The following is a 21696-nucleotide window of genomic DNA, read 5'->3' on the forward strand; positions in this document are numbered from 1 at the left end:
CGACCGTTTCTTATGGGCTGGGTATTGTAGATGCCAGACAAAGCCTCGCTGTTGATAATGATGTCCAACGCAGTCCTGACCAACGATGAACCTCGGCAGATATTCGCCAGAAGAAAACAAAGTGGCCACAGGGTAATGGGAGGAAGAAAGCCTTTCAAATGTTTCGGACCGGTCGATAACCCCCACGTCCCGGGAAATCTTATCATGACCCTCATGATGCCACCGTCATTAGCGTGCATGGGATAGTGACATGCGGAAACTAAGGCCGGGTGATGAGCATGCAAGAGGGTGGAAGGGACATTTCCGAAGCCAACTTTGGCCCTATGCAGCGAATACGACTTTGAAAGCTTCTCTTGCAGTAGTGAAGCTTCTGGTGGTGTTGGTTGGTGGAGTTTTGGCGGCCATGTGATTGGGAGAAGGAGGAGGACCAAGAGTGAGGCTCTCGTCGAGAACTCTCAACGAGGTGGCATTTTCATGACCAGTCAGACCCAAATCAGCGGCCATGTTTTGGCTAGAACACTGTGGTTCCCCGATACCGAGCTTTTATACACATGGATTCTGCGATTAACAAAAAAACAAATGTAGAGGATGTATGATTCCGATCATGGATGGGAAACCGGTTCGGCGTGATGGGGAGGAGTGTAAGTGGAGGGTAGCTTGAGGGAATCTGCAGGCGATGACTTTAAGCGCGCCTTCAAGCGATGGGAAGGAAAAGGGAATCTCGATGTTGTCAAGCCACGTACGTAAAGACACGTCCACATTAAATGACCTCTCGAGACCATCAACGGCGACACATACCGAGGAGTCCTTGGATCTCGATTGTGTAACTTGATTGTGAGGATTGAGCGAAGATCGACACCATGTTGTGAAGCGAAGTTGGAAAGGAGCCTGAGATCGGAATGTCGGGAAGCTCGCAAAGAGAGAACGAAAGGAGATGATGATGCGGTGGTGTAGAGTAGCAGTGTTGATGAGGCTCGAGGAAGTTGGATGGGCGGTGTATGTTAGATGAGTTTGGACACATGTAAAGTGTCCCTTCCCTTTTCAGATTCAAAGTCGAAGAAACTTCTTGTGTTCTTTCCCAAAGAGTGAGTGAGAAGTGAGAAGCCCTGGCGCCTTCCCCAGTTGATATCAAATGTGCCCCTGCTGATATTGCATCAATTCCCTCTCCGCACTTTTGCGTTTCAAGGGAAGTGAAAGACCTGAGAAAAGTTGACGGAAGGAGAAAACAAGACTTCAGTTGGAAATCAGCAGTTTTCTCCGACTCGCTTGATCTGATTCGGTTTAGGTGTTTCTTTTTATATCCTTCCAAACTCGAAAACGTACAAACCATATTCTCTCTTTGGCATCAGCTCAATGAACAACAACCATGAGTGTCGACCTCATGATTTCCTGAAACAGACCAACAGCAGCAATCAACTGAGTGGTAACCCCTACTGGAACCCCAACCGCGACAAATGTAACAAAGAAAGCTCGATGTCGTCGGATCGGGGAACTTCCAGGGAACAAGCCCAGATCATACACCAAATCGAGTATACCGAAGAATCTCGGGAAACTCAGAGTGGCTTAGAAGCAGGGTTGAACACTTGCCGGGAGTTTTGTCCGTCGCTTTGCAGGTGTAAGTAGGCAAATGTATGACTGCCAGACACCTTTAACCCTTCACCTTGCATCTAAGCGATTCTGGTTACGTGCTCCAGACGCCTGGAAGTCGGATGAGCCGCCAAGGTGTCGGGGCTTGGCTGCATTTCCGCATTCTGCAGTTCGATGTTTGCAAATTCGACATGTCCAAGATGGAGTTTGCGTATATCCCGTATCCACGACCGGCGAACGCAGAAAGCCCGGGTATTCGAGCAGCCGGATAAGAGAACCGCGAACGGCCCGATGGCATGATGGATTATCTCGCTCGATAACCCACGCTGCTCCTCCATTGACGGGCAACGACGACACTCCTCGGCGTGGAGACGGCCGTCTGAGGTTACGAGTCAAATCGTGGCTCGGGAAAACACCGGTAATGCTAGGGCGTCCGGAATCGACATTGTCGAATGGGATCCCAAATTCTGGAGTCGAAGACGGCGGTGTTGGAGGAAGACGGCCCGGGAAGCCGATGTAAGGTCACGGAATAAGCCACCTGCTAAGTTCTGTTTACTTGCATCTCCCCGCTTAAAGTCACATTTCTTGGCATGTCCTTCTCCCATTTCCCCACCAAATCGAAAACCCCATCTCCACACTTGGTCGCCTTGTGGAATCTCAGTCCGGCTTCGTTGCTTCGTCAACATCCATCGCCAATTCAACTTCAACATCAAGCCGGTCGATATCGGAATACCTACAGGTCTCAAATGACCACACAAAGGGTCAAGTCGAGCATGATTCCGCGCTGCACCATAGGAAATAAATCACGGCTCGCTAGTGCAAGAACACTTCCACACGATGCATCATGAAGCAATGGAACTCTCAACAACAACTCAGCCGGCCCTGCCTCCGCATCGACAAGGTAGTCAAAGGACAAGGGTTGTAACGACCTAACGATAGGACTGGAAGGACTCAACGCCTCCCAACGTTGTAGCAACGGGCAACGGAAACGCCGTTGAATGAGACCGAGATATTGCCACGCCAGACGCCAAATCTTAGCGATGTGCAAAGCCCAGAAACCTGTTGGTCGAGAGACACATGCACGTCGTCCAAGTCGCCGACCATTAGATCTGACCACCAAAGGACCATCACGGACAAGAGAATTGCGAAAGCGACTGTGAGAGATATCGAGCAATATGATGCCGTCTCAACCTTCAAGAGCTTTCTTGGCATCAAGTGATGCAAACAAGCATGCGGATACCCCAGGCTTGGCTCTACGCTAGGAAACCGTGGAGATTATGTTTTTACAACCTCTTTCCTGCTGGTATTTAACCCCGTTGAATGCCCATCACTTCGGCACAAGACAAAGGATGCAGCTATGCAATATAACCATGGAGACAGACTGACAGACAGTACCTCTCCCTGGGCCGATACTCACCAATACCACCCGCTCATACGGTCCGTCCCTACCGATATGGCTATATCCACCCGAGGGCAATAATCTACAGCCCATCAAGGTCACAAAAGCAAGCCCTCAACACCTCTCGGTCCATCTACAATAGACCTAGCTCCCATCCGGCCCACTCCCACCATCCCGAGCTAGCCTGGCACTCTGATGACACTCCTTCCCATGCTCTCACCGGGCATGCTCACATAAAGAGCGGTTAATCCTCGGAAGTCAGAATGGAGAGTCGCTCCACCTGTTCCCCGGTTGAGAGTCCCGGGCAGTTGTATAAACTACCCGTCTCTTCCCAGTTTGAATTCATGTAGCGTACACCAACAATCTCACCTGTTCTATCTGTCCCCTTGTCTTCCCTCCGTATTGGAACAACGCTTATTTCCAGATTGCTTGACGATAGACCGCCCTCGACGACTCACTGGTCGCTCTATCCGTTGAGACTTCTTATACCGAGCTCTCAACCGCGGACTCCAACATCAGCCAGCATGACTTCACTTTCCTCGATCGCCGTTGGGAGAGGCCCATTCGAGCGGGACATCGATACCAATGCCTCCCCTTCCAGCAGCACCGACAGCAACACCACGCCCGATACCGAGTTCTCGCCCATGGGAAGCCCGTTCCAGGAGGTGGCCGTCCCGAAGAACAAGAGGTTCCTGGCCAAGAAGAAGTTGGCAAGCCTGACACAGGAGGAGAAGGTACGACATTCGACATATTCTCGAGAGGGACCGGCAGCAAGCTGACAGATACAGATTTCCCTCCTAACTGCCGCGGACTTCTGGAGGACAAAGTCGATCCCGGAGAAGAATATCCCTGCAGTTAAAACGAGTGATGGACCCAATGGTGCCCGAGGTGGTATCTTTGTTGGCGGTACCAAGGTGAGTTCAGAGCCATCAAGCTGGCCAATTTTGATTTGGTGCTAATCCTCAAATAGGCTGCATTATTTCCCTGCGGTATTTCATTGGCCGCCACGTGGAACAAGGCCCTCCTCCGCGAAGTAGGCCGTCATCTGGCCGAGGAAGCAAAGGCTCGCCAGGCCAACATTCTCCTTGCGCCCACGGTCTGCATGCACAGGCATCCCTTGGGAGGAAGAAATTTCGAGTCTTTCTCTGAGGATCCTCTTCTTACTGGCAAGCTTGCCGCTCAGTATATCAAGGGTCTTCAGGAGAATGGTGTGGCTGCTACCATTAAGCGTGAGTTCCATCTGTCTATTGATCCGAAGAGGTATAAAGCTGACATAAGACAGACTTTGTTGGTAATGAGCAAGAAACGAACAGGTTGACAGTCAACTCCGTGATTGCCGAAAGGCCACTCCGTGAGATTTACCTACGGCCGTTTGAGATTGCCGTCCGCGAGGCCAAGCCATGGGCTGTCATGTCTTGTTATAACCTCGTAAATGGGGTTCACGCTGACATGAACACTCACACCTTGAAGGAGGTTCTTCGAGATGAGTGGAAGTTTGATGGGTGAGTGGCAATCATTACCCCGCTTGAAAATTACAAGATCAACTAACACCGACACAGTGCCGTCATCTCCGATTGGGGTGGTGTCAACTCTACCGCCGAGTCCATCAAAGCTGGTTGCGATATCGAGTTCCCCCACTCCAAGAAATGGCGTTATGAAAAGGTCATGGAGGCCCTGAACAAGGGCGAACTCTCCCAGGCTGACATTGACAGAGCGGCTGAGAACGTCCTCACTCTTGTCGAACGCACAAAAGGAAGCGATCTGACACCCGAAGCTGCGGAAAAGGAAGATGACAGAGAGGAAACCCGGGAGCTGATCCGTGAGGCTGGTATTCAGGGTCTCACCCTTCTGAAAAATGAAGGCTCGATTCTTCCAATCAACCCCAAGACCACCAAGGTTGCCGTCATCGGCCCCAATGCCAACCGAGCTATCGCTGGAGGTGGTGGAAGTGCCAGCCTGAACCCCTATTACACCACCCTCCCTCTTGAAAGCATCCGCAAGGTTGCCAAGAAGCCCGTCACATACGCCCAGGGCTGCCACATCTACAAGTGGCTCCCCGTTGCCTCCCCTTACTGCTCCGACAAGACTGGCAAGCCCGGTGTCACAATCGAGTGGTTCAAGGGTGACAAGTTCAAGGGCGAGCCCGTAACCATTCAGCGGCGAACCAACACCGATCTCTTCCTCTGGGACTCCGCACCTCTCGCACAGACTGGCCCCGAATGGTCTGCCGTCGCAACCACCTACCTCACCCCCAAGCACTCGGGCAAGCACACCATCTCCTACATGTCCGTCGGCCCCGGCAAGCTCTACATCAACGGCAAGCTCTCCCTCGACCTCTGGGACTGGACCGAAGAAGGCGAAGCCATGTTCGACGGCTCGGTCGACTACCTCGTCGACGTCGAGATGGACGCCAACCGCCCCGTCGAACTCCGTGTCGAAATGACCAACGAGCTCCGGCCCGTCACCAAGCAAAAGCAAATGGGGATGACCCACCGCTACGGCGGCTGCCGCATCGGCTTCAAGGAAGAAGACCAAGTCGACTACCTGCAAGAAGCCATCGACGCCGCCTCCTCTGCCGACGTGGCCATCGTTATCGTCGGCCTCGACGCCGAGTGGGAATCCGAGGGCTACGACCGCCAAACCATGGACCTGCCCTACAACAGCTCGCAAGACCGCCTCGTCGAAGCCGTCGCCAAAGCCAACCCCAACACCGTCGTCGTCAACCAGTCCGGCTCGCCCGTCACCATGCCCTGGGCTGACCGCGTTCCTGCCATCTTACAAGCATGGTACCAAGGCCAAGAAGCAGGTAACGCCCTCGCGGACGTCCTCTTCGGTCTGCGCAACCCCAGCGGCAAACTGCCCTGCACCTTCCCCAAGCGCCTCGAAGATACACCAGCCTACCATAACTGGCCCGGCGAGAACCTCGAGGTCATCTACGGCGAAGGTCTCTACATCGGCTACCGACACTACGACCGCTCCAAGATCGCGCCGCTCTTCCCCTTCGGCCACGGTCTTTCCTATACCTCCTTCGAGTACGGCCGCCCCTCTCTATCCAGCCGCGTACTGACGCAGAATGATGGAGTCATCGAGCTGTGCGTGGCCATCAGCAACGTGGGAGACCTGGACGGCGCGGAGACGGTGCAGGTGTACGTCAGGGATGAAAAGTCCAGACTGCCTAGGCCGGAGAAGGAGTTGGTCGCGTTTGAGAAGGTGACGCTGGAAAGGGGCGAGACCAAGCACGTGAGGATCGAACTGGATAAGTATGCGGTGGGGTATTATGATACGGAGAGGAAGGGGTGGGTGGCGGAGGAGGGCAGGTTTTTGGTTTTGGTGGGGAGTTCGGCGGGGGATATCAAGTGAGTTTTTTTACCCTGCCTGCATTTTCATCATGCTCTTTCGTGACTCTTTTGATGATGATGACTTGATTGCTAATGTGATGGTTGGTGTAGGTATTCTGTGCCGTTTGAGGTTAAGCAGACTTTTACTTGGGTCTTTTAGATCTGAGTGGAAGTTGAACCTTTTTTGTGAAGACCCGATTGAATGCCTCGGTCACTTCTTCATCTTTCATTGTCCATACTTCCCCTCAAGTTGCTTAGAATGAGCACACTGTACATAGCTCGACCAAATCTGAACATAACCACACCACTATTTACCCCAAAGTACATACCCTGATCAGAAGTACCTACCACACCACAACTAAATGCAGGGTAACCCCATGACCACGTTATTCGGGAGTCTCCTTCCGTGACGGTGTGCTAGGCACTAAAATCCGCTTGCTTGGAACTCACTTTTCAGCTGGACAGGGTACCCTAGGAATTTCGGAATGTGAAAGATGTGTGTGAGAATGTGAGAGAAAGTGAAAAAACAGCCCCCACGATTCTCCCGGCCATCCGGCACGGCTTTCCAAGGGACCGAATACGCTGGTTGCATTTGCTGGTGCCGGGTGTCGTTACCCTGCCCCTGGGCTGGGCAGCTTGCCAATAATTATTTCTGGTATACATACCTTACGCATTGCATGTGATGGGACAAAAAGACATACTCGCCAAAAGATATCCAGGACCCTTGAAATTGAAAATAAGAGATTGGTATCCAGTGCGTGGGTGTTTCGGCTATCCAAGAGCGTTTCAACTTGTCGCTTCGATCGCTTGTCTTTGGTTGGTGCAAGTGTTAGTGTTACCGCGTCATTACAGCCCACTTCTTAACAGAGCACACCCATGCATCGATGCCGAGATCCGAAATTCTCCCTTGCTTGTCGGATCCTTTTCCTTTTTTCTTTTCCAACCACAAAAACTTGCAGTATCTAAAGCGAGGCTGCTTTAAAGCCCTTTTCTCATTCTATAAATGCAAGGGCCTTAACACCCGACTCGGGTGGTTTTTTTTGGCGTCATGTCTTGCATCTTTGTTCCTGACTCCTGAGTGGTCAGGCGGCCCCGCTTAAGCCGAGAGGCTGGAGGCTGGAGGGCGGGACTGAGACTTTGCCTCGTTGGCGGCGGCTGAACTGTCAATGTTTCCATAACAACAACAACAACAACAACTCTGTTGAGTTGATGTTGTGATAATTCCATTGAAATTCGATATTGCTTTCCACTTCCAACATCGTCATTGCAGATTGATAGTGGAGTGCTGATACCCCCTGATCTGAGGAAGCGTTAAGGCGGCAACTCCACCACAGCAAAGACGCGGGAATCCACAACTCCACTCTCCCGCCGCGGCTCTAGAACGGCAGCTCCATTGGTTTCCACTTCCGCTACAGTGGGAAAACACCCCTGAATTGCCCACATCAACAACACCGAAGCCTTGCCACGTTTCGTTTCGTTCCATTTGGCTTCTCGACATCCAACTCCAATCTCCTCCTCCCATAAACAAAAACCATTTCCCCCCAACCCGACACAAACCGGGAATGGCTACACTGACACCCTATCATGGCGCCATCGTATAGTAGCAATGGGGGCTACGGCTACAGCAGCAGCTCATCATTCCAACCCAAACACCGCCGCTCCGACTCGACTTCGTTTCTCGACGACCTGCGCGCCTTCCTCGCCCACTCGTCCCGCTCCGCCTGGCGCTTCTGGAGGGAACGCGGTCGCTTCATGGCTTGGGCGGCCATCGTCAATGCCGGACGGCGGCTGCGCATGAACTTGACGTATAACCGTCTGTTCAGCTTCCCGCACTTGCTGGTGGCGGCTTGGATTGTCGTCTTGCTTTGGGGCGAGAGATGGGTGTTTCATTCGGCGGTGGAGGAGTGTGAGTGGGGGAAGTGGGAGAGATGGGTAAGACCTTTGTAAAAGTTGTGTTGCGTGGACCGCGTGGAAGAAAGTGGAAAAAGCTAATGATGTGGTTTAAACAAAACAGCCCGCCGGCGCGAACCCTCACCACCTCGTTCTGGTGGCCGATCCCCAGCTCATCGACCCCCATTCGTACCCCGGACGACCGTGGCCGTTGAACCCGTTGACGATGACGATTGTCGATAACTACATCCGCCGATCCTACACGCAAATGCAATCACAACTTGATCCCGATACGATCTTCTTCCTAGGCGACCTATTCGACGGCGGACGGGAGTGGAAGACGGCACGTGGAGACTTTAGAGACCCGGAATGGGGTCCGCACCCGAAAGACGAGCAGAAATACCTAAAGAGTTGGAATAAGAAGTACAACGAGTTTTACTGGTTGAAGGAGTACGCGAGGTTTGGCGAGATTTTCTTCAGTCCGTGGCTTGAGGCGGGGCAGAAGCCGGAGAACGAGCACAAGAGGAGGAAACTGATTGCCAGCTTACCCGGGAACCACGACTTGGGATTTGGTGCTGAGATCAAGCTTCCGGTGAGGAACAGGTTCGAGGCTTACTTTGGCGAGGGAAACCGCGTGGATGTGGTTGGAAACCATACCTTTGTTTCGGTCGATACGGTGTCGATGAGCGCTGCTAGCTTGTCGGAGGTTGCCAGGCAGGATGTACAGCCTATTTACAAACCGACGGAGCACTTTATCAACCAGGTGAAGTGGACGATGCAAAAGGCTGTGGAGAAGGAGCTACGGTATCTGAGGGGAGAAGTTCCCGAGGTTAAACTGCACCACCGCATCGAAGAGCTCAACAAGGCCAACTTCAAGGATCAGCCGCGTCTTGTCAACGATGAGAATAACCAGAAAATCCCCGACCTCCCGACCGTCCTCCTCACCCACGTCCCGCTCTACCGACCACCCGGCACCCCATGCGGCCCGAAGCGCGAGCACTGGCCCCCTACACTTCCGCCAAAGGGTCAGACCGAGCCGGTCATCCCCGACCACCGCAACGCTATTTCCGTGTTCCGTGGTTACCAATACCAGAACGTCCTCGACGAGAAGCAGTCCATAAGCCTGATTGAGAAAATCGGCAACGTCATCCACGCCTTCTCCGGCGACGACCACGACTACTGCGAAGTAGTGCACGCGCCCAACCAAGGTTCAGTCCGCGAAATCACCGTCAAATCCATCAGCATGGCCATGGGCGTCCCCACCCCCGGTTTCCAAATGGTCAGCTTATACAACCCGCTCGACCCAGTGACCGGCAAGCCCTTGGCAGGTGACGGCCAACCAACCATCCAAACGCACCTCTGCCTCCTCCCGAACCAAATCAGCACCTACCTCCACTACGTCGGCCTCGGCATTTTTTGTGTGATCCTCCTCGCCATCCGCGCTTTTCTGGTGCCCGTCCTCAACCTGCCCAGATTCGCCCTTGACTTGGACAGCGACAGCAGCCACCCGGGTGGTATCTCCATCCTCCCCGTCTTCAAAGCCAAGCAAGAAGATTACGACGAATACACCCTCCCCTCGGCCGGGTACTCGGCCTCCTCATCCAAGTACGGCTCCTCAGGAGGCACTTCGGGAGAACGACGGATGACCAGGACCGGGTCAGTCAGTTCTTCTTCACTGAGGAAAACTAGTCCTAGAAATGGCGGCCATGAGAAAGGAAGTAGTGGAAGAAGTAGAAAATCGAGTGTTTACAGTAATAGTAATAAGTCTACTAAAGGATGGTCATGGGGTGGGAAGCATGGACATCATCATGAGCCGAGGATTGAGATCCCTGGAGAAAATGAGGAGGATCTTTATTATGGTGGGGCGACGTCGTCGATGAGTTCTTCGAAGTGGAGGGCGAAGCAGAGCAGGAAAAAGCCGAAGCCGAAGACGGCCATGGGGGTGGTGGTGACGGAGTTGTGGACGACGGTTTGGAGGGTGGCGTGGATGGTGGTGGGGGTTTTTGGGTGGTTGGCTTGGAAGGGGTAGTAGGATCGTGGTAATGTATGTCTCTTTAGGGTATGGTGAAGATTAGGAATGGGGATAGAGAAACAGAAGGATATGCTGGAAGATGGTAGTAGGGGGTTAGAGTAAAAGTGATATAAGGGGGTTGTTGTCTATTATGACCATCCGGTGGCATTAGAAAGGTGCCGGTACATACATATAAATTTTATCATATTTACATGGTTTCAACATCGTGGCCTAGGTTGCTTTCATGCTTTGCTTCATTGAACTATGACGAGCGCCTTTTTATCCCTGATGCTCTATGTAAACTCACCAGAGCTAGACCCAAGAACAATAATGACGCATAACTCCGAACACCGACCCTGAAGAACCGAAGCATATAGTATACGTCGCCTATGTCCAATCAAAAACTGGCTCCTTGCAACACAGGAACCGCATGGGTATAAACAACATGTGCAACCCAGCGCTCACAGACAAATATGTGCAAGCCAATGGCCCATCCAAACGCCTAGTCATCACTCCTCCTCCATCTTTTCCATCTGCTCCTCTTCAGGAACAGCATTCTCATCACTTTCTTTCTCCTTCTTTTTCACCAACAAATCCGTCTTCATCTCCTCCTCCTTCCCCTCCCCCGTCTCAACCTTCTCAACAACAGCCTCAACCTCCTTCAACCCCTCCTCATCAAAGATCTCTCCACCTTCAAACTCATCATCCTCCTCCTCCTCTCCACCCTTCACCTCTTTCTTCTTCTCCTCTTCCACCACCTCATCATCAAACACACTCCTCCCCTCCACCAAACTCCAATCCACCCTCCCCGCCCTCCCATACCTACTTTCCAACCACTCATTCCCCCGCCTAAAATGGCCCGCCTCAAAAAACCCCCTGTGCGCGCTCAACGGACTGGGATGCACACTCCGCAACACCAAATGCCTCTTTTCGTCCACCTTACTCACCCTCTTTCCCGCCGGTGCTCCCCACGCCATGAACACCACTCCCCGCTTCTGTCTTTCATTAACCAAATCAATAACCCGTTGGGTAAAGCGCTCCCAACCCTTGTTGGAATGCGAATTCGCTTCGTGCGCGCGCACCGTCAGACAAGTGTTCAGCAGCAAAACGCCGCGGTCGGCCCAGGGGGTAAGTAAACCCCCCTTGGCAGGGGGGGGAGTAAAAGAGGAGGGGTAGTCGCGGGTGAGACCGATGAAGATGTTGCGCAGGGAGGGAGGGGCGGGCGTGGGAGGCCGCACGGAGAAGGAGAGGCCGTGGGCTTGGTTGTGGTTGTGGTAGGGGTCTTGGCCGAGGATGACGGTGCGGACGGTGGGGAGGGGGGTGTGGCGGGACCTTGTTTTGTGGGAGGGGTTTGTTAGCTTGAATTTGAACGGGACGGGATCGGGATCGGACAAAATTTCTGAAAAAAAAAAAAAAAAAAAAAAAAAGATGGAAAAGGAAAAGGGAAAGGAAAAGGGAAAGGAAAGAAAAAAGACATACCAGCTGTAAATATCCTCCTTGGGCGGAAATATCGTCTTACCGCTCTCCCATTCTTTCTTCAGGAACCGTTTGAGATCTAAAAATTCCTTGGTGACTATCTCCGACTTGAGATGGGCTAGCCAGCTCTCGTCGAGGGTGTCGATCTCCAGCTGGAGAAGATCGCGTTGCTCGGCAGTGAGGGAGGCTACCCATTTCTCTTTGTTGAACTTGCTCGTTACGGTAGCAGGGTCTGGGGTGGCACTAGTACTAGCGCTACTGTTGCTGTTGTTGTTGCCGTTGCTGAGCTGACTCTGACTCTGGCTGCGGGTTGTCGTCGATCGGGTTGTGGTTGTGGGAGAGGAATTGAGAGGACCGCCGGGCTTGGGCGCCCCGAAGAAGGACATGATGTTGCCGTTTTGTTTGGGCTTTTTGGCGTCGGAGGAGCCGGGCTGGGAGGAGCCGGCTTTGCGTTTGAGGGTGGACATTGTTCTGGATGTTGGAGATGGTGGTGATGGTGGTGGTTTGTAGGTGTGGTTGAGGTGGTAGGAGAGGGTTGAAAGACGGCGACTTTTAAGATGACCCAAAGAGGCCGTGGGGTTCCTTGAAGCCGTGATTACTATTGCAGATGATCTTGAGGTGAGGACGTCTTGAACTCTCACTTGATGGAGTGAGAAAAAGAGTTCGTTGTTGAAATGACGGATTCAAAACGGATATTCAAACTCGAGGGGCCTGAACTGAAAAAAAAAAAAAAACTGGAAGAAAAAAAAGTAGTGTTCCTTCCTCCGTTTGTTTCTCAAGTTTTGTTGATGTTGTCAGGTGAAGTCCCTCGATGGCAAACAACGCTAAAAAAGCAAAACCACGTCTCTCTACAGTCCCAAGACGCGACTTTTGGCGTCATCGTTCAATTAAGACCCTAGTCGGCCCCACCGATGCCGTTGAAAGCGGATCCGCTCCGTTAACGCATTGGAGCTGGCCCCGCCGGGTAGCGGGAGTGGAGTAGAGTCACTGACGCCGCCGAAATCGGGCGCTTGCCGGCCGAGTGGTGGAGCCGGGGATTGGGGACCTTGTTGGCCTGCATCTTCTCCCTTTGACATCATTCGAATTGCTTTCTCTTTATCAGGAGGCACTTTTCGCAACGTGCATCCAACCAACACCCTTCCACACTTGCACACGAGGTTGGAATTAAAGCAAGTTCTATGGCAGACTGCTGCTCCGATTTCCTTCGGCGGACTTGAAACGACATCCGGCCGGGCTTTACGGAAGAGGTGGAGGTCCCTGCGCCCGGCACCGCTGACTGTCCAGTATCGCATCTTCTCTCCGCCCAACCCTCGTCTGAATGCCGAGATCGCCGAGGTTGGGTTGTACAAAATGCACCCTTTTTATTCTCGCACCACTACATGAGGTCTTAGTTGCGATTTTAGGAACCATGTTGATGGACTGAGAGCTTTTGGAGTCGTTAAGCGGTCTGTTCGTATGCATTATATACTTGGGTTGAGCCTTCTTTGGTTTTAACTCGCGGGCATTTGCGCTGACATGACTAAAGACCGGCTCGATTTCTAGCATTTATCCAAGAGCCTCTGAGAGAAACTGAAAACTCCGGATTAACTGAAGAGTAACCAGTCATGGCCTGTCGCCATATCGTTGTTTGCCCTCCACCTGCAAGCAACTCGGTGCTGTACCACACACTCACTCGTACACAACGCACGTCATCCCAGCTAGAGGAGAGGCGACCGAGTTGTACGAGGAGCGGGTGTTCACTTTGCATGTCTTGGAATGAATATGAGAGCACCGGGGTCCCCGAGATCTTGTCATCAGTTGAGGTGAGTTGTTGACCACCAACCAAGACTTGGATCAAAGCCGTTTCCGAGAGCGTCTTTGAAGAAAGCCCACACACACATGGGTTGGAGTTCTGGACTTGGGTAGACAAACCTTTGCTGAGCGGTCGCATAGGATGATGGCTCTTTACGGATGTCGATTTCCACTAACAAGCTTATGGAAACGACGCTATCTTTCACTTTGAAGAATAAAGTTCCCGTCTTAACCTCTGAGCCATCCAGTTTGTGAACGGGAGGGAGGTCGCGTAAAGCGATGGTTTGGTAACGTGGAAGAGTGACGATTGGGACACCGTGTAGTGTCCTTGTCTTGGGTGCGAGATCGTGTTTGCGAAGAGTCGAGGAAGTGAGCTGTCCCTGACTTTTAGGCTCGACCTCTTTTCCATGGCTCTCTTTTGAAGCAAAAAAAAAAAAAAAAAGCTCAACTGATCAAAGTCGCCGAGGTGTCTGACTTTGGTGGTTTGGTTAAGAAGGCGCTCTAACGATTGATCGCCGGTTGATTGTCCAGCCTTTTAATCAACGCGCAAAGGACGAGAATTACACACAATGGAATATTCTTTCGACAAACCCTTGGCTCAACGTTCTTCATGATCAACAACGCATATGGGTAGGGGACAAGGGACACACCTAGACGCCTCGGTTATTAGGCCGTAGATCCCCTAAGCTCAGGAACCAGTGGAGTTCCTCTAAGGGGTAAGTCACCCGCCCAGTCCTGGTGTTTGATTGGCTGGTGTTTCTTTTTTCCTTTGGAGCTCATTGAAGCCAAGAGAAGAGGGTTGAAGAGAAGAAATTGCAAAAGCGTTGGGTGGAAAACATGAATCTTGGGTGGAGCAGGAAGATAACACTGAATGGTAAGAGAGTCCCTTAACGTGTTTCAGTAAACGCAGAGATAATTACCAGCGCAGCGGTTCCGAACGGACACGGGCATCGACGGGAGAAGGGAGAACGAACGAGTGGTGTTTTAACTTAAGGTTCCATGGGATGGCGTGCAGCATTGTTGTCAGGGCGGACGGGCGAACGCTGATCAATCCCAGACAACGCTGCTCTTTAGGCTCTTTAGTGCTGAGAATCCGGGTGATTGTCGTTGCATATCGTCTCCATAGAAGGTGGAAGCTTTGGCGAAGAGTTGAAAACGTGGGAGACAAGAAAGAGAAACTGTAAGATAGCCTCAAAGAGCGGCTCCGCAACCTGTATTGATGAACAAGGATTACCAGGCCTGACAAGGAAAGCCATGCCAGCGCAGAGAACCTTTAGGACGGCTTAAAACAAACGACCAATGAGGTCTCCAAAGCGGACCGTCCATCATCGACCTCGCAGACCACTGGCAGCGCGAAATCGATGGTCTCTTGTGACGGATGAGGTGGCAGCTTTTCATTCATGCTCTATGTATCCGGGGCGAGCGGGAGAGGAAGAATCTCGTCGCCAACGGCATAATCGGATGAGCAGAAAAAGAAAGGGGGTGATGGGATGACAGTTTTGACATGTCTCTGTCACAGCTTGCGAGTCAGTACTCGGCATTCTAAGGCGCGGAGGCGAACCGCTTGATTCCTCCCAGTTACACGACAGGACCATAGTACGCCCGATTCTGTGATTTGGATGCAGTACTGCTGATGCTGTACGTCGTTGTTCCTGATTCTGCTGTGTTGCGTGGGAGATCGAGAGAGGGGACGGACAGGAGAGTCTGGAGGGTGAAATGGGCTGAATGTTGTTGTCTGAAAAGCAAAAAAGACGATAACTGCCATCCATGCACCTTTCAATTTAATATGAATGCAGTGGCTTCGGCTTTCATCTGTGGGCCGGGTGCTTGCCGAGAATTAACCATGATGTGTTGCACGAGTAGTAGAGGGTAATGAAGCGAGGTGTCGCTGTGGAGCTGGAGCCTTGGTCCGAAACAGCGCTGTCCGAGGCGAGACAGGCGCTGAAGGGACAAATGACCCCGCCATCGTCACCCCCATGACAATTTCCCCCACGGTGCCGTGTAGTTCATTTTACTGAATGGTAGTTGGTGATATCAGCTCAAAGCCTCCCGTCCTCCAGACTCTGAGAAGAGGACATGGGCGCCCAGTTGGGATTGGGCCGTCATTTCAGGAAGCCCATCAAGCCCACTTCAGCCCCGGATCGACTAAACCCAAACCTGACTTCATTTTAGGACACCGTGCCTTGGAAAACAAGACAGTCTGCATGTGAGCACTTCACCACTTTGCGTCGCTTTACGAGACTGGGCGCTCAGCCGTTCCCCCTTTGAGGAAATGGCGTTCCTGAAAAGAGATGTTCAAGGACGGCATGCACCGAAAGAGAACCCACCGCGCACAGGCCAGTGTCTTACGGGACCGACCAGCATCGTCAACCAATTCATCACGCTGGACAAGTGGACAAAGCAAAGTTGTCATCCTCGCCATCTCACCGTTCGGCACTCTCAGACTTCTTTTGTCAAGGTTCCTTTTTGGATATCCACCGAAGCTGGAGAGCTACTTAGACCTCGAAAAGGTAAGCCAAGGTAGTTTGCCAGTCCTTGGAATGCTTCTACTCATTAGGACCGGTTTTTTCTAAAAGCGGGAACTAGACTTGATAAGGAAAGAAAAACGTGCGTTTTCCTGGACTAGAAAGAACCTGAACTCATTCTCGCGAGTAGATGCGGTATGTGCTGCAGACTGCATCTGTATGTACAGCTCGTGGATGTTAATTACCGTCACGACCAATTTCCTGCAGGCATCACACAAAGCCATTGGCATGGGAACCCCTGAAGAGCTTCTCTCTCTGGGCTATGTACTTGGCCCTTGGTTAGACTCGCTCCCGCTTCTCGGTCTCGTCTCTGCCACTCGTCACCGGTGCCATCCATCCATCCATTCAACTTTTTTCTCCAGTCTCTTCCCAATCACCTTTTCCCTCTCTTTTCCCTCACTCTCCCATTCTCAACCTTAGTCCTCGAGGTCAGGTTGCCGGCACGACGGGAATTCCCCTTTCTCCTGCAAATCGGTATAGACAACAAGGAACCAGGACCAGGATCCATCCCCATCCCCACCTTTGACCGCTTGCCTCCAACTCCCAAACTCCGAGACCAGCCAATTGCTCGCCGTCCTCTCCCATCTCTCACCTCGACTTTCGTCCATTTCATCATCGCCAGTCGGTCTTGTCTTGGATCTTTTATTCTTCTTTCAATTGCGCTGGTGCAGCAATACAATACCCCCATACGCCCCTGATACCCTCGCGCATTCGGCTATTCTTCTCTTACATCGAATGTCTCGCCCTGCAACCCTCGACTAGCAAACAAATTACAACACACGCCCAAAAAGTAAACGACAATGTCCAGCTTGTTCTCCCGCCTCAAGCACAAGGACAAGTCCAAGTCCAAGAAAAAGGGCGCCGACTTGGACTCCTTCGCCGAGCAACTGCCCAAGGGACCCCAATGGACCGACGCCTGGACTCGCACAACCGTTGAACCCGAAGAGGTGGTTGAGCTGATCACCCTCTCTACCGAGGAGCTCAAGTCGCGAGGTATGACATCAATCTGGACCCCTGGGGGTTCACTACCTGGCTTATGCTGCACCTACCCTTTGCGTCTGTGCATCCCGACTCTCGTCCGATCAATCGCTAATTCTCTCTTAAAACAGCTCTCGATATCCCATTTTTACTGCTCCCCTTCCGACCGACCTCCGACCCCAGCGCCGTTCGCACCTTTGTGCGACACTTTTTCGACAAACAAAATGGCGGCCCAGCGATTCGCGGAGAGGCACTCCAGCAGGAGCTGCGCATGACCGAGCCCATGGTGCGCTTTCCCGACAGGACAAGTCGTTACGATTAATACGTGCTGACCATGGTGGTACAGGTTATTTCTGGTGTAATCAAGTGGTGCTGGAGTCGATTGCAAGGAGGTGTCGTCGGTTGGGATTCATACGAGTTGTTCAAGGTCGGCGAACAAGATTCCAACATGGCCAGAGACTCTTTCAAGACATTTATTCCCCTGAGCGTCGATAACAGGGCCCGAACCGAAATCATCTTCCAATTCTTCGATTTACTCTCGGCCGTTGCAGCACATGGTAAAATGAACGGTTTCGGAGGCCGAAAGCTCTCCCGCATGGCGGCATGGTGGGCATTTGAACACGACGACGGTGGTCAGGGCTTTGAAGGAGGTTACAAATCGTGGCTAAAGGCGGCTGATGCGACGAGTCATCTGTTCTTCGCCTATCTCCGTTGTTTAGCCCCCCTTCCGACTCTAGGCGCCATCTCGACCCTCCCGTTGTCGCTACAAAAGCTTTTGCAGGAAACCGAATACCCACCACAGCGACCGGCCTTGTTGCAATCCTCTACCCACAGAGTTGCCATGATTGTCGAGACAGTATCACCTACGCCATTTGCCCTTCTCCGACGAGCAAATCACTTCCAGTATCGCGAGGAGGATAAGGCGTTAAGGGAATATTCCGAGTACGATGACCCGGTTCAGGCCTTGACTGAGGAGTGTCGCAGAGTCCTTAGAGCGGTCTCTGCTGCGAATCAGTCCCAGGCCGTTTCGAGCACAAAGCACTCGACTAGTCTTCGAGATGCTTCGTGGTCAAGATTCGAGGACATGGGCTTCTCAGGCACAATCGAGGAGGATTCCACCGATGATGAAGCTACCTTGGCTGCTAAACGCGAAAAGGCCATCAAAGCCCAGCTTGCAGCTAACGACGATCTGGGAAGGCCTACAACACCTTCGTGGGCCGACTTCCTGTCTTCGGGATTCGAAGACAAGAACCCCAGCTCGCACAACATTCTGCTTCCGCCTGACAAGATTCTGCCGCCCATTGAGACAACTGTCCGCCAGAAGAGCTCTCAATCTCATAAGCCCAGGTTCGACGACGCTCTGGCGCCCGGTGAGCTTGCCAGCATTACGAGATTCGACCTCGATGACGCTTTCTGGTGGGTATGGATGAGCAGTCTGGCGCCCGAGGAGACTCCTGGGAGGAAAGCGGCCTTTGGTCGTTGCGCAGTGATTGAGACTCTTATCCGCGCTGGGCGCTGGCTTGTCATGGAGGAGATTGTCAAAGGGGCTGCTCCTGAGGTCGTTGAGGGTGCCTATATCGCAGAGAAGAAGGGTCTCTTTAGCTGGACTCGCCGCAATAAGAACCTCACCAGGAGGAAGTCGATATCCGGCAAGAATGCTCTCGAAAAGCCTGACGGAAACCTAAAGGCAAGCCACACTACTGGTTCTATTGGTGTCAGCAAGACAAGCATTGGCCCGGAGCAGCAGGCCAAGATTCAGGCCGCTGCCTACCAACTTCAAATGCAGGAGAAGCAAAAGTCGCAACAACCTCAGACTGTCCAAAGACGTGGACGGAATGACGCGGAAGTAATGGCCGAGAAGACGAGTAGTGTCTTTACCCTTCAACCAAGCATTCTGAACGCCGCATCGCCAGCTGTCCAGTGGGCCAACAAGTACGACCAGGACCGTGACGCGATTCGCGAGGCCTACTTGGCTGACTCGAACGCTGGCCGCGGTACTAACGACTCTTCTTATGCTCCTAGCAATGACTACAGCTCGATGCTCGATAATTCCGAGAGTGCTCCTGAACTGCCACCGAAGTCGGCAGCTCAGATGGCTGTCCAGTCCCCGAGGTCGGATTCACAGCCAGAGCATCCCAGAACGCCGAACACGGTCAACTCTGGAAAGAGACAGGCGCAGATGACGGAGCAGGAGGTCCATCCTGCAGAACGCCATTCGAATGCCAGCCGGGAGACTCCGCTCGCTACACCAACCAGGGAGTCTAAGAGCATGGACCTGGTCCGCAAGAGCGGAGACTTCATCCGTGAAATGATGGTCTCTCCAGAGCCCGTGGATGACAAGAAGTCTAAGAAGCTTCACAAGGAGCACAAGACCACTGGAGGCGGTCTCAGAAAGCTGTTTGGTCGCGCTAAGAGGTCGTCAAAGATTGCTGATAACACGCCTGCTCAACTCAACGCCATGCTTGCCGCGAACAACGAAAAGGCTCAGACTCGCAAGCCGGTCCCCGTACAGCCCAAGCCGGCTACCCCTGAGAAGCCTCCCATGCAGCGTGAGGAAACTCAGTTTGTGACTCCCCGTGAGGAGATCACTGACCCTCTGCCTGCCACTCCTGCCGCTGAGCCTGTCCATGCCGAGCCTACCTACGAGCAGCCTCAGCAGGATATTGAGGAGACTTACCAGGTAGATTCCACCGAAGTCACCCCGCCTCAGGAGCACGTCAACCAGTTCAACCAGGGTCCTCTGCTCGACCAACCCGCCTTCATCCCCGATGAAGATTCTGCCTCGGACGAAGGCGTTGAGGAACAGCAAGCCGCTGCTGTCCGCGCCCCCGTTTCCGTTCCTGCTCCTACTCCCGTCCACATTGCAGAGCAGAAGCCCATGAGGAGGGAGCGCCCCATCTCCCAGGTGACCGCCTCCGAGACCTCGATCTCTTCCACCCCCAACAGCCCCGAGCCCGTCTCGCTCAGCCCGGCTAGCTCCAACCCCCAGGATCGCTGGGCTCAGATCCGCAAGAACGCCGCTGAGCGCGCTGCGCAAAGGTTGAAAGAGGAGAAGACGAATGGCAATGGACAGCCGCTTGATGGCGCGAGGAGTCTCCAACCGCCGAGAGCGAGGATTGAGTTGGATGGGTATAGCAGTACCGAAGAGAGTAAGTTATCAGTCATTCAGAAGTAGAGGTGTAATCGACGTTAACATGCAAAAACAGCCATCGAATCCCGCGTAGCCCGCATCAAGGCCCGCGTCGCCGAGTTGACCAACAACGCCGAGCAGAACGGCGGCGGCCCCCCTCCTCGTCGGAACATCCCCGTCTACACTCGTCGCTAGTTGCGGCCTTTTCAGCAGTGCATTGATTGCAGCGGAGGTGCCGCAAGGGATGATGATGACTACCTCTATGACTGAAAAACATTGAGCGTCGCTGGTTTGTCTGTGTTGGAAAGGAGAAAGAAAGAAAAAAAGGCAAAACGATGCGAAATACCCCGAAATACCCACCAAATTCTTAAACTCTAATTCTCTCTATCTATATCGGCTGGCTTCCTATATAGTTCTTCTTTACTCTACTTCGTTTTTTCTCTCTTTTCTTGCCCTTCTTCCCTTTTTCATTTCTGTCTGAAATTTCTCTGGGAGGCCGGACGGTATACGCTGGGCGCGTGGGGGCAGGCAGGCAGGCGGAAAAACATACCAAGTGTTGTTTTCTTTTCATGATTTTTTGTTCTTTGTTGGTGGTTTAGATACATATACGAGGAGAAAGAGACTTTGAGGTCATTTTTCTCCCATTGAACTTAAGAATTATCGAAGAAGGAAGAAGGATTTGAGGATTTGAGGGTTTGAGGTTGTTAGCAATATACCAATACCAAGCATGTTGTCGACTATCGTTCCCAACACTTCCTGGCTGTAAACTTGATGTCGCAAGGTTTGATACAGGGCGCCCACCCACAAAGAGAGTTCACAGGTCAAATCTGCACTTGATACGCCAGACTTTATGTCCTCCCCATTCAAGCAACCACTGCAGCAAGCTTGTCCATAATCCAGCGCTGGCAACAGCTGGAGGGAGCGACGCAGCACATACAACACCTGCCCAATTTTTTCTAGTCGCTTTAGGAAGGAACAAAGGAGATTGAAAGCTGGATGAAAGAAGGAAGTGAGGGGCGAGACATAGAGTGCCTGCCTCGAGTGGCCAGGCGACCTGACAGGAAGTTACGACCTTTTCTTCGTAGACCCCTGAACGTCTTCTTCGGTCCTGCCGTGGGAATCTCCACTGCTTATGTTCTTTTTCTTCTAAATTTCATTTGGACGACAACTGAACCAGTCGAGCATTTTTTCAGTTTCGTCGCAGCCTTCTGCCCTAGTCTACAAACTGAAGCGGGATCATGCGCGCGGGAAACTGAACTTAGTTTTCTGACTTCACCCTTCTACTTCTATTTTACTTTACCATTACTATTACTATTACCGTTTGCTAATACCACAATAACAAACGACGTCAAAGATACCAACGACGATCCAGGTACGAACCCTCAACCCACTTCAACAGTTCCTTAGCTAAGCAAGCATTGTTTTATTTTTACTGCAGGCTTCTTAAATCGAACGATGCGATGGCGACGACAGGACGATCACCGCATTTCCCGTTTTAGCCTTGTTTGTCTTTTTTTCGGCAACATCTAGTTGGGCTGTACTGCGTTAGGTGCACTGGCCTGATATGACGC

The 21696-nt window shown here is 52.4% G+C and overlaps 4 protein-coding genes across 4 annotated transcripts; 3 read left to right on the forward strand and 1 right to left on the reverse strand.

The window, feature by feature from the left end:
• Positions 1-3510: 3510 nt before the first annotated feature.
• On the forward strand, positions 3511-6346 carry B0H65DRAFT_553299 (glycoside hydrolase superfamily; the record flags this gene model as incomplete). The annotated part of the gene is made up of 5 exons (XM_062829953.1): positions 3511-3720; positions 3775-3900; positions 3957-4215; positions 4269-4488; positions 4546-6346. 5 exons carry the CDS (start codon positions 3511-3513, stop codon positions 6344-6346), a joined length of 2616 nt encoding a protein of 871 aa, XP_062677138.1.
• A 1165-nt stretch (positions 6347-7511) lies between these two features.
• B0H65DRAFT_534204 (calcineurin-like phosphoesterase-domain-containing protein) lies at positions 7512-10437 on the forward strand. Its single transcript, XM_062828995.1, has 2 exons — positions 7512-8256; positions 8339-10437. Exons 1-2 carry the CDS (start codon positions 7909-7911, stop codon positions 10241-10243), a joined length of 2253 nt encoding a protein of 750 aa, XP_062677139.1. The 5' UTR covers positions 7512-7908; the 3' UTR covers positions 10244-10437.
• A 24-nt stretch (positions 10438-10461) lies between these two features.
• On the reverse strand, positions 10462-12420 carry B0H65DRAFT_503389 (putative uracil DNA N-glycosylase). The gene is made up of 2 exons (XM_062827874.1): positions 11705-12420; positions 10462-11557 (listed from the first exon to the last, which is right to left on the reverse strand). The coding sequence occupies exons 1-2, from the start codon at positions 12166-12168 to the stop codon at positions 10735-10737; spliced, it is 1287 nt and encodes a 428-aa protein (XP_062677140.1). The 5' UTR covers positions 12169-12420; the 3' UTR covers positions 10462-10734.
• A 4207-nt stretch (positions 12421-16627) lies between these two features.
• On the forward strand, positions 16628-20417 carry B0H65DRAFT_339173 (uncharacterized protein). Its single transcript, XM_062823614.1, has 4 exons — positions 16628-17010; positions 17127-17281; positions 17342-20144; positions 20202-20417. The coding sequence occupies exons 1-4, from the start codon at positions 16818-16820 to the stop codon at positions 20318-20320; spliced, it is 3270 nt and encodes a 1089-aa protein (XP_062677141.1). The 5' UTR covers positions 16628-16817; the 3' UTR covers positions 20321-20417.
• Positions 20418-21696: the final 1279 nt, after the last annotated feature.

Source organism: Neurospora tetraspora, assembly GCF_033439725.1.
Source record: "Neurospora tetraspora strain CBS 560.94 chromosome Unknown B0H65scaffold_9, whole genome shotgun sequence".
Taxonomy (NCBI): Eukaryota; Fungi; Ascomycota; class Sordariomycetes; order Sordariales; family Sordariaceae; genus Neurospora; species Neurospora tetraspora.